The sequence below is a fragment of the Heteronotia binoei genome, chromosome 21 (assembly GCF_032191835.1).
Source record: "Heteronotia binoei isolate CCM8104 ecotype False Entrance Well chromosome 21, APGP_CSIRO_Hbin_v1, whole genome shotgun sequence".
Lineage (NCBI taxonomy): Eukaryota > Metazoa > Chordata > Lepidosauria > Squamata > Gekkonidae > Heteronotia > Heteronotia binoei.
In genome coordinates, this window is record NC_083243.1 from 172,934,538 (window position 1) to 172,946,768 (window position 12,231).

Genomic DNA, 12,231 nt, shown 5'->3' on the forward strand with positions numbered 1-12,231 from the left:
CAATATTGATTTGAGTTGATTTTGGGTTTGAGTTTAAAGCAGGTACATGACTAGTTCACTATAGATCAAGTTACTAGCATATCACAGCGGCTGTTCAGTTCTTGATTCTCTTTTCCTAAAACAAGAGGCAACTAAGTACTCCCCTTCCTCTACTCGGTTGCAAGAAAGAAGTCATATGATGGCACAGTACCATACTTCACTGTGTGTTTTTTTACAGTGGCCTACTGGTTAGGATAACATGACTTCATTCTTGGAAGGATGAAAGTTCACACTACCCTTGGTTTTGCACCTGACACAGTCTATGCCAACGTCATTCAATGGCAAATGATCTCCTAATCAGAAACTGTCATGTCCACACAAACTGGTACTATGACTGAATCCTAGAAAGCTGCTAGGTCAAATAGGGTCACGACAAGATTTTAATTATATAGTTGCAATTCATTAAAAACCCCATGTTAGTCAGGATCTTCCCTGTGGCTAAACAACACAGAATCTCACCCATTTCCTTCCTGAGGGTCTTTTTCATTAGCTCTCACTGCTGTCATTTGTGAATAAGCCAATTGTAAAACAATACGGATACTCTCCTTTGCTAAGACACTGGACAGAGAGCACTGTCACAAAAAGAAACAATAAGGTCCTATAGTTAACTGCTTTTGTCAGCTATCTTTCAAGCCACTAGCAAGTTCAGGGAACAATATACAAATGGACAGGTGAGCATAGATCTGGGAGACCCAGGTTCAAATGATGAAAGTCACTTCGGGTTCTTCCATTGGGGAGAAATGTTAGATATAAATGAAGTCAATACTTAAGTTTTAGCCTGAAAATCTTGGTGGGTGGGTTGTGTCACTTCACTCTAAACATGGAGTGTTCAATTACATTCTTCCCCAATGTTTTAAAATTATTTTTTTTAAAAAAGCTTCAGAATAATGGAGTCATCAGATGAGGATCATCAGGCAAGACACTGATAGAATCTTCTGCTTTGCCACAAAGCAGACACAGCATGGTATACTCCTGAAACAAAAAAGAAAACAAAATATATTCACATTGTGTGGGAGGAGATATACATACTTTCTTTGCTGCAATATGCTGTAAACCCCACAGCATGTTACATGTGCAGTTAATGTACCCACAGCCCTGGCTACATGGCCGACAAAACTAAATGCACCTAGCTAAAAGCTACAATGCAAAATCTCTAGCTGTCCACTGAATTCTAAGACTTGGCAAGATGCTTAGCTATCTTTACCTTTAATACGGAATAAATGTTAGTATGTTCATCTGTCCAAGATGGGTCTTGTTTCCTATATATAAGGGACTTCAGCCAGTTATCTTTCACTCATGCTTGTGGTTGAAAAACAAGGATGTCTAGTCTACTGACACACCAAGAACAAGGTGGTGGGTGTGGAATTCAGCCCCTCAAGAATGTCATGGCTCTTTCATATAATGAGCAAGTTTCTAGCCTTATTACTCAATTAAAAGGTCTTAAGTGTCTGAGCAATGTTTAGAACTGCGACAGCTTACCAGCAGAGAATCCTCTTTTGAAAGCAGAGGTCCTCAAATTGTGGTCCTGTGATCTTAAACCCTCTTTACTTAAAATTAATTGCACTGATTTCCTGCATGAATTATTTCCAAGTATGGATGCTTAAAATCACAAAGCCTTGGCTGCAGGGAGGAAGTAGGCTTCCCCTACATGCCCACCCACATGGCTTCTCATTACTTGATTCCTGAAAATCTGATGATCAGTAGCATCTAAAAAGCCTCTACTGAGAAATCCTGTATTTGAGTACCCATCAGGCTTTTATCAGGAGAGAGGAACATTTGTTTGCTTAATTTGCAAATTAACATTTTCTGCATATCTGGGTGGTTCCCACACAGAGTACACACAAACTCCCACAGTCCTAGTTTTCCTGCTTTCATTATAGGCAAAGGACACCACTTTACTATTAGAAGGGAAAAGAGGAGGACACTGGTTGCGTATTCCCCACTTTTCAATCTTTTTGCATGTTTTTCTTCTTCCTGGGCACATGTGACAAGTTACTGGGGGAGGGGCCTACTGCAGGGTTGCAGAAACACATGCCTGGGTGGTGCCGGCTTGCAGATTTTGTTTTAAGCCGTGTAGGATGACCACCAATCACTATTAGATATACAGGGATAACAAAACGTTTTACATGAATTTGTTATCTAACTGTTGCTTCCTAACCTCATATATTGTCCTATGTCCTCTTATGCTGTAAATATTATTCACAGTTATTTTGATTTGTAAACCACTTTGAATACAACAACAGAGAAGTAGTACACAAATACAGAAAATAAAGACATTTAGAGCCAATTCCAACCCCCTGCATTGCTGCCAAATTACAGGACACTGTTTACTCTACCACCTCCTTTTCTTTTTCAATCCGAATTATAAATCAAAGAAATCTATACTATGAAAAGATTAAGAAATTGTGAACAGACTGCCTAAAATTCCTAACAACTTTCAGAGTGCTCTTGACTGGTCTTTCACATGGCCTACTGACTGGCCCTTTTAACTGAGACCTTTGCATGCCAAGGAAATGCTCTATCACTGAGCCACAGCAACGCCATTGCTTAGAAATAATAATCACAAGATTACTTTGGCAATGCCTCAGTCCTATTATCCCTTGTGTGGCGGAACCGGCCCGATTCTGCCTTCAGACCCGGTCCTGCCAACTCCTGAAGGGAGCTTATCCTCTTAGAACATAAGAACATAAGAACATAAGAGAAGCCATGTTGGATCAGGCCAACGGCCCATCAAGTCCAACACTCTGTGTCACACAGTGGCAAAAAATGTTATATACACACATACACTGTGGCTAATAGCCACTGATGGACCTGTGCTCCATACACTGTGGCTAATAGCCACTGATGGACCTGTGCTCCATACACTGTGGCTAATAGCCACTGATGGACCTGTGCTCCATATTTTTATCTAAACCCCTCTTGAAGGTGGCTATACTTGTGGCCGCCACCACCTCCTGTGGCAGTGAATTCCACATGTTAATCACCCTTTGGGTGAAGAAGTACTTCCTTTTATCCGTCTTAACCTGTCTGCTCAGCAATTTCATCGAATGCCCACGAGTTCTTGTATTGTGAGAAAGGGAGAAAAGTACTTCTTTCTCTACTTTCTCCATTCCATGCATTATCTTGTAAACCTCTATCATGTCACCCCGCAGTCGACGTTTCTCCAAGCTAAAGAGTCCCAAGCGTTTCAACCTTTCTTCATAGGGAAAGTGCTCCAGCCCTTTAATCATTCTAGTTGCCCTTCTCTGCACCTTCTCTAAAGCTATAATATCCTTTTTGAGGTGCGGCGACCAAAACTGCACACAGTACTCCAAATGAGACCGCACCATCGATTTATACAGGGGCATTATGATACTGGCTGATTTGTTTTCAATTCCCTTCCTAATAATTCCCAGCATGGCATTGGCCTTTTTTATTGCAAACGCACACTGTCTTGACACTTTCAGTGAGTTATCTATCATGACCCCAAGATCTCTCTCTTGATCAGTCTCTTCCCACCACTAGGGCACCCTGCCACCACCTGTTAAATTTAGGGGTTCCTCACCGAGAGGAACAGGACTCCCAATCCCCCTTGCCAGTTCTGAGGCCTGGCCTCAAGGTCCTCTGCCAACCCCGCACCTGGTTATGACAGAGACCAAAGTCCTTCTTTGGGAGACCCCTGGAGGATTGGCACCTTACCAACTGTATACCTTCCCCCCTTCCCTGGACTCCCCTCTTGCAGTAGCGTGGTCTAAGGCGGTTGGGGAACCTATGTGGTACAGAGAGACTACCTTTTTAAAAATATTTATTTTACCAGACAAAATATTTATTTAAAATTTATAACTGTATACAGGCATCATAAAATTGTGAACAGAAGACATAAATTAAAATAGGGAAAAACGCTCCTTCTCTCCCTACTATACAACTGGCCCTCACCATACCATTCAGAATCGACTCAGCAGTCTCCAAGACTCAAATCAAACTTGACTGTCAGCTTCCCTCCAAAAACCTCTAATATAAAACCCAGTTCCCACCCAGGAACTGGTTTTCCCTCCTGCAGCCTTCTGGGGAGACCAGCCTAAAAGACTTCCTGTCTCTCTAGGAGGCCTCCTCAGAAGTGCTGCTTCCAGACAGGAGGGGAGGGGGCCAGAGGAAGAGACTAGGCCCAAAAACGTTGAGTCTGACAGCCTCTTCCTGACAACTCACAGATAACCCAAGCCTAGGATGGCGTTTCTCCACACCTTGTGTCCAAAAAATGAAGAGCAAGACATTTTTCTGCTGCTCAAGATTCGTAAATCAAAGAGCTTCTAAAGAAATAGAAGGAAAGGAAAAAGAAACAAAAGCAAAGAGCCTAAGAAACAACACTGTGACGTATACTAGTTTCTGCCACACACAGAAGGCAGGATAGGAACTTTGCTTGCATTCCCCCTATTTGCACACATTAAGGACAAATGACATCTCAACATAATTACCCAAAATAATACAACCCTGCTGACCAATGCCATAAAGGCAAAATTACAGCAGCAGTAAATTTATTACCACTTCCACGGTTTGAAGAGTATGAAACGTTTATAACTAGCTATTACTTTACATTATATTACAGAAGCTTAGAGAGACTAAAGCAAAGCTAGGGCCTCGTAGAGCACGTAGCTGGCATCAAGGCTAGATAATATTTAGTCCCTTTTATATTCACATCCTTGGAGAAAGTAGGTTCTGCAGGACCCACAGGCCTTATGGGTAAGTGAACAGCAGCAAGAAAGCTTGTTTGTGCTCAAGAACTGACTGGAGCACAATCTGACAATGCTGGTTAGCCACCCAGGGCAGAGGCACTGGCAGAGAACAGGCTGCGCGTTCCTTTGTTCTTTTCAATAACCACTAGTTTCACTGCGTGAACCACAATGCCCAGCTCTTACAGAAGTATCTACTGGATTGACTGGTGACTCCACAAGCCAGATCAGGGCAAGAAAGTAAAGTGCTTGGGAGCATAGTATGCAAAATCCTTTGCATAAGTTGGAATTCTGTCTATTGCTCTTTTCTGTGTACATGAAGCTTTATACTTCCCATTTCTTTTACAACAAACCTGTAAGGCACGTTAGGCTGAGAGCGAGTTCTGCACAGAAGTACTCGGGAACTTCAGAGCACCATAAGAAAACTGAACTATACTCACACACATAGAATTCTATATCCTAGATGCGGTCTCAGAATGGTAAAGAAAATTGGCCAGTCCCTCAAGATATACAACTCAACACTGCTACATTTAAGACAAAGCTCCACCATGATACTTGTGGCCACGACCTTCATAAATTCACTTTAGCTTAGTTCTAATATATACAGAACTGCTGTAACAAATACAATCCTTCACAGTTTAAAGGGGCAGACAAGCATGTAGTGTTTTTAACCAGCATCAAATTCCTTAAAATGTATTGTGTGACCAATAGGAAGTAACTGCTTCGCTATCAACTGCAAAAGCCCCGTATCTACCTCTGTTGTTCACAGGGAGCAACAAAGCTACTAATTTTTCATGCCAGCAACACAGGCCTGTTACACACACATAGTTTACTTCAGAGAACCAGTAAAAAAGAGAGAGAGAGAGAGAGAGAGAGCACTCCCTTGTGCTTATTTTGTATTCATTTCAAACGTCTTTGTATAGAAACCTGTTTATGGGGGTGAAGGAAAACTCCACCTCTCTCTTCTTTTGCTTGTATTCCTCTGAAGAAGTTGGTTAGAAATACAACAGCTCCTGTGGCATAAAGCCCCAGTGAGATCACAAAAGTGCTTGCAAGTGTTTTGGCTGCATTGTTAGTGTGGGTTCACTTTTATTTACTGGAATTGCTAGGAGGAGGGAGAGACAAGGAAATGAAGACTATTCAGGGGAACTGCACTGCTGTATTTCTATATATTTTAGGGAATAGGAAAATCTAGTTTCACACCACACCCCCCAAAGTCTCCTGGCTCCACCCTCAAAGTCCCCAGGTATTTTCTGAGTTGGACTTGGCAACCCTATGCTGTGATGCTGTGGCTGGGATCACAAGTATGGCCTTAGATCTGTGCAGCATTGTGATATTATTCTGCTCCAATAATGGGTGGGGTGGGGGTGGGAGAATACCTAAACAAATCTATTTTCTCTGTGTGTGTGTGGGGTGTGTGTGTTAAGGGAAGGGAGTCAGTCTGGCTTTGCAAATTTTACCTTGCTTCCAAAACGAAACAAATAATTGCAATGGGATAACCACCTGGCTTTTAAAATGGCTGGACTCAATTGTGGAGGAAATGGGTCTATCAGCTGCCTTTAGCCACAGCAACTGAGAATAGAGGCTGGATATCTAGGGCAGTATACTTCAGGTTACCAGTCTGCTCACTGGCCTTTTTTTTTTTGAGCTATCAAGTCCTTTCATGCTTAACTGTGGTAGAGGCTATGCTATAAGCAGCCGTTTGCTGAATTTCCTGCATTAAGCAGGGGGTTGGACTAGATGACCCTGGAGGTTCCTTCTAACTCTGATTCTATGAAGTGAAGAGGCAGCAAGGAAGATAGTTTGTTTGGGATCCTCGTCAACTCTTTTGGCCAACAGGGGAGGGGAGGGAGGTGGGGAGGAGGTCTGTGCGGGAGCTGGAGGACACGCCGGGCAGCATCTCTCTTTCTCACACACAATGTGAAGTTGTTAGAGCTCTGTATTGATCAGCGAATGCTACCTGGTGACAACTGCCAACTCTTGCCCAACTTTTTGTGGTAGCTGCTGGCAACTAGTAGCTAATATATGCAGCAATACACCTTCAGCAACCCAGTCTTTGGAGCAATGTTGCAACAGTTGTTTAAATGCTTGTGATTGGGAGAGAGGCAAATGAAATACAAACAGCAAATAAATGTGTTTAAAAAGGCAGTCACCCATTTGCTGCATGCAAGGGTATTTTAATCTTTGACCTCTTAGGAGCAGGAACCTTTTTTGCTTTTTGGTATCCTTGTCCCATTTTTCTAAGGCAAAAGAGATGGCATACTAAAGCCTGGATGTCTGCTGCAGTGCATTAACCTTGGGATGGTTCAGTGAATTACAGTGCCATCCTAACAGAGCCAGAGGGCTTAGAAGGATGTAATTCTGCTTAGGATGGCACTCCTAATTTTTGCTTCTTCCTCCTGGTGTACATTCCCGTATTTCAGGTTGGGAAAGGATTTTATACCCAGGTCCAAGGATTTTATACCTTGATTTTTCCACCCTCACCAGGCAGCACAACATGTAGTGTGGCTCACTTGCTTGAGCTGACTATTTTTTAACTGTAAAGCAGTTTATGAGTATCTATTTTCTGCATCTGGCAGAGATAGATGGGTGGTATGCATGCCGACTAGTTTGTGGAGAATACACTTTGAATGTTAGCTTAGCCTGCAGTGCTTTGAAAGCTGCAACTCCATTGGTTCACATAAGTCAGAGAGCCAAAGCCAAAACCTCTGGTTGTGCTGCTGTACAGGGAAAGGTCTGTTTTCATTTCTCTCCATGTGTGTCTGTTCCCATACATGTTGTTAGATGGAGTTCCACTAGGGCTAGAGATGTTGATCATCCTCTCAAGAAATCAGAGATGCCCTGTCCCTACCTCTATTCTTTCCAGGTATCCAGTAGACATAACTGTATACTACAAACTGCACAGTATCAACCAGGCCCATACAACTTGTGACCCATCGTGCCAAAAGTACCTCCCCAGGTTCCATCCCCAAATTGACAGGAATTTCCCAACTGAGAGTTGGCAGCCCAATGCAAAATGGTTGTGGAATAAAGGGTTTTACCTCTTTAAAGAGGCTTGCTTCTTTATTCAAAATTGTAGCTTTCTGAAGCTCCTTTTATTCTCCCTCCCTCTCTCTCTCTCTCTCTTTCTGTCAGTCAGTCTTTTCCCCTATTTGCTTTATTTTTCTTTTTTTCTTTCTTTCTTTAAGCACTACACCATGCTGGCTCTTGTGATAGAGCAGTGTTGTTGAAATTTGATTTTTTTTTCTGGGATGGATGTGTACGGCTATAAATGTATGGCTATATATTTGTGGACTTTTTCCAATGTTAGAATATCTTTTTTGAGGTGTGGTGACCAGAACTGTACACAGTTCAAAAACGATATTATAGCACTTTTGGTGATGTCAGAGGTGTGGTCTAGAATGCAAATTAAGGTGATGTCAGAGGTGTGGCCTAATATGCAAATTATGGTGATGTCAGCGGTGTGGCCTAGTATGTAAATTATGGTGGTCAGAGGTGTGGCCTTGCATACTAATGAATTCCTGCTGGGGTTTTTCTACAAAAAAAGCTCTGGGGAAGAGAATAATGTAAGCTGCTCTGGATCTGCTCTGGGGAGAAAGGTGGGATATAAATGAAGTCAAATAAGACACATTCGCCTTTACTATGCTGAGCCCTGAGTTTTAAGTAGCATAGCAGCTACAACATGTCACATGGAGGCTACATTCATACAGTCACTCAAAGGTGAGATGAAATATGCACACACAGCCTGCAGATGCTTTCAAAGACATGGGAATTTAATGCTACAGCTACTAACATTTTCAATGCACATTATTAATAAGACACTTTAAAAATGCTGCAAGAGGTCACTACCTGGTAATCGTCCACTACACTGAAAGAATACTCATGTTTGGCTATCACATGGTGACAGGTCTTACACACATCTGAAACAAAAAGCAAGAGATTTATAAAGGCCATCAAACGTGGAAAGCAGTATCATGAGTATAATCATAATACTAGTCAAATTTGTGCTTTCAAAAGTTATTCACAGATTCAAAATGCTAGTAGCCCAAAGGAAGATGCTTGGGAGATCTGCTCCCCAGAGATGCTCTTACCCAACCATCTCCTTTTGGTTTACCATCCATTGCTCCTCCTCTAATCAACAAAAGAATTTAGTCTCCTTACGATCATAAGTGATAATGTCCTCTCCATCCTCTTCTTCTGATGTCCTATTTGTTACCATCACAAAATCCCTCTTTTTACATTCAATGCAACCCAGATAGTTCAGCAAATAAGACCCATTGTCCAAGCAGATGTTACCCTAAAATATTCAGAAAATGGAAGATGTTTTGTTAACAATACCCTTTTCATAGAATAAAGTCATTAAGAGCTGGTGTAAAACTTGTTAAAAGCATGAGCTTAAACTCAGTTTAAATTTCAGACCAGCCATGAAAACACAATGCTTTTTCTTAGGGTAGTTATCATATCTTAGCTACAACCTGTGCCAACTTCCCTGTAAAATAATACTAGCTTACCTAACAGGCTTGTTTTTTAAAAATTTAAATTTACAAATATGACACCTTTCCAACTTAATAATGACTAAAGGCAGCTACAATTTATCTGCACACAACTATAAAATAACAAAATCCGAGTTAAAATACTACTTACAAAAGGCAACGGCTATCATATTTACTTAAAATTAGTCTGCAATTTGCAAACCCTGATTCTAGGGCTATTTATCCATTTCTTCGGTATCCCATAACGACCACAAACACATTACCTGCTAAGAAGGGCGAGTGAATCAATGTCCCTGCTATGAGCAAATCAATTTAGCATCTAAATATAAACTCTGCATTTCACAGGGATACATCACACAAGGCCAACCGACTGTGCTCTATTGGCAAGAAATGAGGGTCACCCCAATCCAGTACACTTATTTTTATCTTTCCATTCTTGAGGCTATGCACAACTCCCCTACACTGATTAAGTAGTTCGATAGCCGATCTGAAACAGTTTAAAACACTACCAAGGAGCCAAATTTAGAAAGGGAAGTATTGAGGGGGGGGGGGGGGGGCGTTGCTTATTGACCCAGAGCACCCAACAGAGTCACTAGAACCAGCCTGACGGGGCAGGGGAGGGAACGACGACGACAACGTGCTCCTGCGAGAACAGCTATTAGGCCTTCTTACCCGAGAAGGGTACTTCGTCTTCACGCAGCCCCCGCACATGTTGCCTCCTCTGAGACTTCCTAGGAGCCTCCGTGACGTCACACTCGCGCGGGAGGACGAGAAAGGAACGAGATTTCCTCAACCCAACGGCAAAAGCTGTCACGGCGCTTTGAGAAGACGCGGAGAAAGAAGAGGGCTTCATTCCACCTTCGCGGCTTTTTCAAATCGCTGGTATTACTGTTAGACCCTCAAATGGCGCCGTTGTAGGGTTGCCAAGTCCAATTTAAGAAATATCTGGGGACTTTGGGGGTGGAGCCAGGAGACATTGGGGGTGGAGCCAGGAGACATTGGGGCGGAGCCGAGAGCAAGGGTGTGACAAGCATAATTGAACTTCAAGAGAGTTCTGGCCATCACATTGAAAGGGACGGCGCACCTTTTCAATGTAGGGTTGCCAAGTCCAATTTAAGAAATATCTGTGGACTTTGGGGGTGGAGCCAGGAGTTTTTGGGGGTGGAGCCAGGAGACATTGGGGCGGAGCTGAGAGCAAGGGTGTGACAAGCATAATTGAACTTCAAGAGAGTTCTGGCCATCACATTGAAAGGGACGGCACACCTTTTCAATGTAGGGTTGCCAAGTCCAATTTAAGAAATATCTGGGGACTTTGGGGGTGGAGCCAGGAGACATTGGGGCGGAGCCAGGAGCAAGGGTGTGACAAGCATAATTGAACTTCAAGAGAGTTCTGGCCATCACATTGAAAGGGACGGCACACCTTTTCAATGTAGGGTTGCCAAGTCCAATTTAAGAAATATCTGGGGACTTTGGGGGTGGAGCCAGGAGACATTGGGGCGGAGCCAGGAGCAAGGGTGTGACAAGCATAATTGAACTTCAAGAGAGTTCTGGCCATCACATTGAAAGGGACGGCACACCTTTTCAATGTAGGGTTGCCAAGTCCAATTTAAGAAATATCTGTGGACTTTGGGGGTGGAGCCAGGAGTTTTTGGGGGTGGAGCCAGGAGACATGGGGGCGGAGCCGAGAGCAAGGGTGTGACAAGCATAATTGAACTTCAAGAGAGTTCTGGCCATCACATTGAAAGGGACGGCACACCTTTTCAATGTAGGGTTGCCAAGTCCAATTTAAGAAATATCTGTGGACTTTGGGGGTGGAGCCAGGAGACATGGGGGCGGAGCCGAGAGCAAGGGTGTGACAAGCATAATTGAACTTCAAGAGAGTTCTGGCCATCACATTGAAAGGGACGGCACACCTTTTCAATGTAGGGTTGCCAAGTCCAATTTAAGAAATATCTGTGGACTTTGGGGGTGGAGCCAGGAGTCTTTGGGGGTGGAGCCAGGAGACATGGGGCGGAGCCAAGAGCAAGGGTGTGACAAGCATAATTGAACTTCAAGAGAGTTCTGGCCATCACATTTAAAGGGACTGCACAAATTTTTAAATGCCTTCCTTCCATAGGAAATAATGAAGGATAGGGGCATCTTCTTTTGGGGCTCATAGAATTGGTCCCCCTGGTCCAATCTTTTTGAAACTTGGGAGGTATTCTGGGGAGAGGCACTAGATGCTATACTGAAAATTTGGTGCCTCTATCTCAAAAAACAGCCCCCCCCCCAGAGCCCCCGATACCTGTGGATCAATTCCCCATCATTCCCTATGGGAATCGTTTATAGAGGTGCATGATGGCTCTGGGGGCGGGGCTTCCCCCGCCGGCCAGCTGGCTGGGGGAGGGGGGAAGCCTGTAAAAACGGGGGATCCCCCTCTGGGACCTGGGGATTGGGAAGCCTATGTCGTTGTCCGACCCCAGACGTCCTCTGGATATGGCCTGCTGCGCAGAGAAGGCTTGCAGGTGCGCGGAGTTGAGAAGACAGGGATGCGGATCTGTAAAGCGGAGCGTGTTGAACATGGGTGAACATTAGAGGAAGGGAGAAGACGTGCATGCAGAATGGTCAAGGTTCACTGCTCCTCACTCTCTCCAATAGTCAAAATAAAATAAGGATCAAGACTAGGGTTGCCGAGTCCAGTTTAAGAAATATCTGGGGACTTTGGGGGTGGAGACAGGAGACATTAGGGGCGGAGCCAAGATCAAGGCTGTGACAAGCATAATTGAACTCCAAAGGGAGTTCTGGCCATCACATTTAAAGGGACGGCACACCTTTTCAATGCCTTCCTTCCATAGGAAATAATGAAGGATAGGGGCACCTTCTTTTGGGGCTCATAGAATTGGACCCCCTGGTCCAATCTTTTTGAAACTTGGGGGGTATTTTGGGGAGAGGCACTAGATGCTATACTGAAAATTTGGTGCATCTACCTCAAAAAACAGCCCCCCCATAGCCCC

The 12,231-nt window shown here is 43.7% G+C and overlaps 1 protein-coding gene across 2 annotated transcripts; it reads right to left on the minus strand.

The window, feature by feature from the left end:
• Positions 1–401: 401 nt before the first annotated feature.
• Positions 402–10,147, minus strand: CHURC1 (churchill domain containing 1). Of its 2 annotated transcripts, XM_060261371.1 has the most exons (4): positions 9,911–10,147; positions 8,907–9,042; positions 8,595–8,665; positions 402–1,011 (listed from the first exon to the last, which is right to left on the minus strand). In XM_060261371.1, exons 1-4 carry the CDS (start codon positions 9,947–9,949, stop codon positions 919–921), a joined length of 339 nt encoding a protein of 112 aa, XP_060117354.1. In that variant the 5' UTR covers positions 9,950–10,147; the 3' UTR covers positions 402–918. The 2 variants fall into 2 exon arrangements, with proteins under 2 accessions (XP_060117354.1, XP_060117355.1); XM_060261372.1 differs by lacking the exon at positions 8,595–8,665 and having other exon boundaries at positions 9,911–10,110.
• Positions 10,148–12,231: the final 2,084 nt, after the last annotated feature.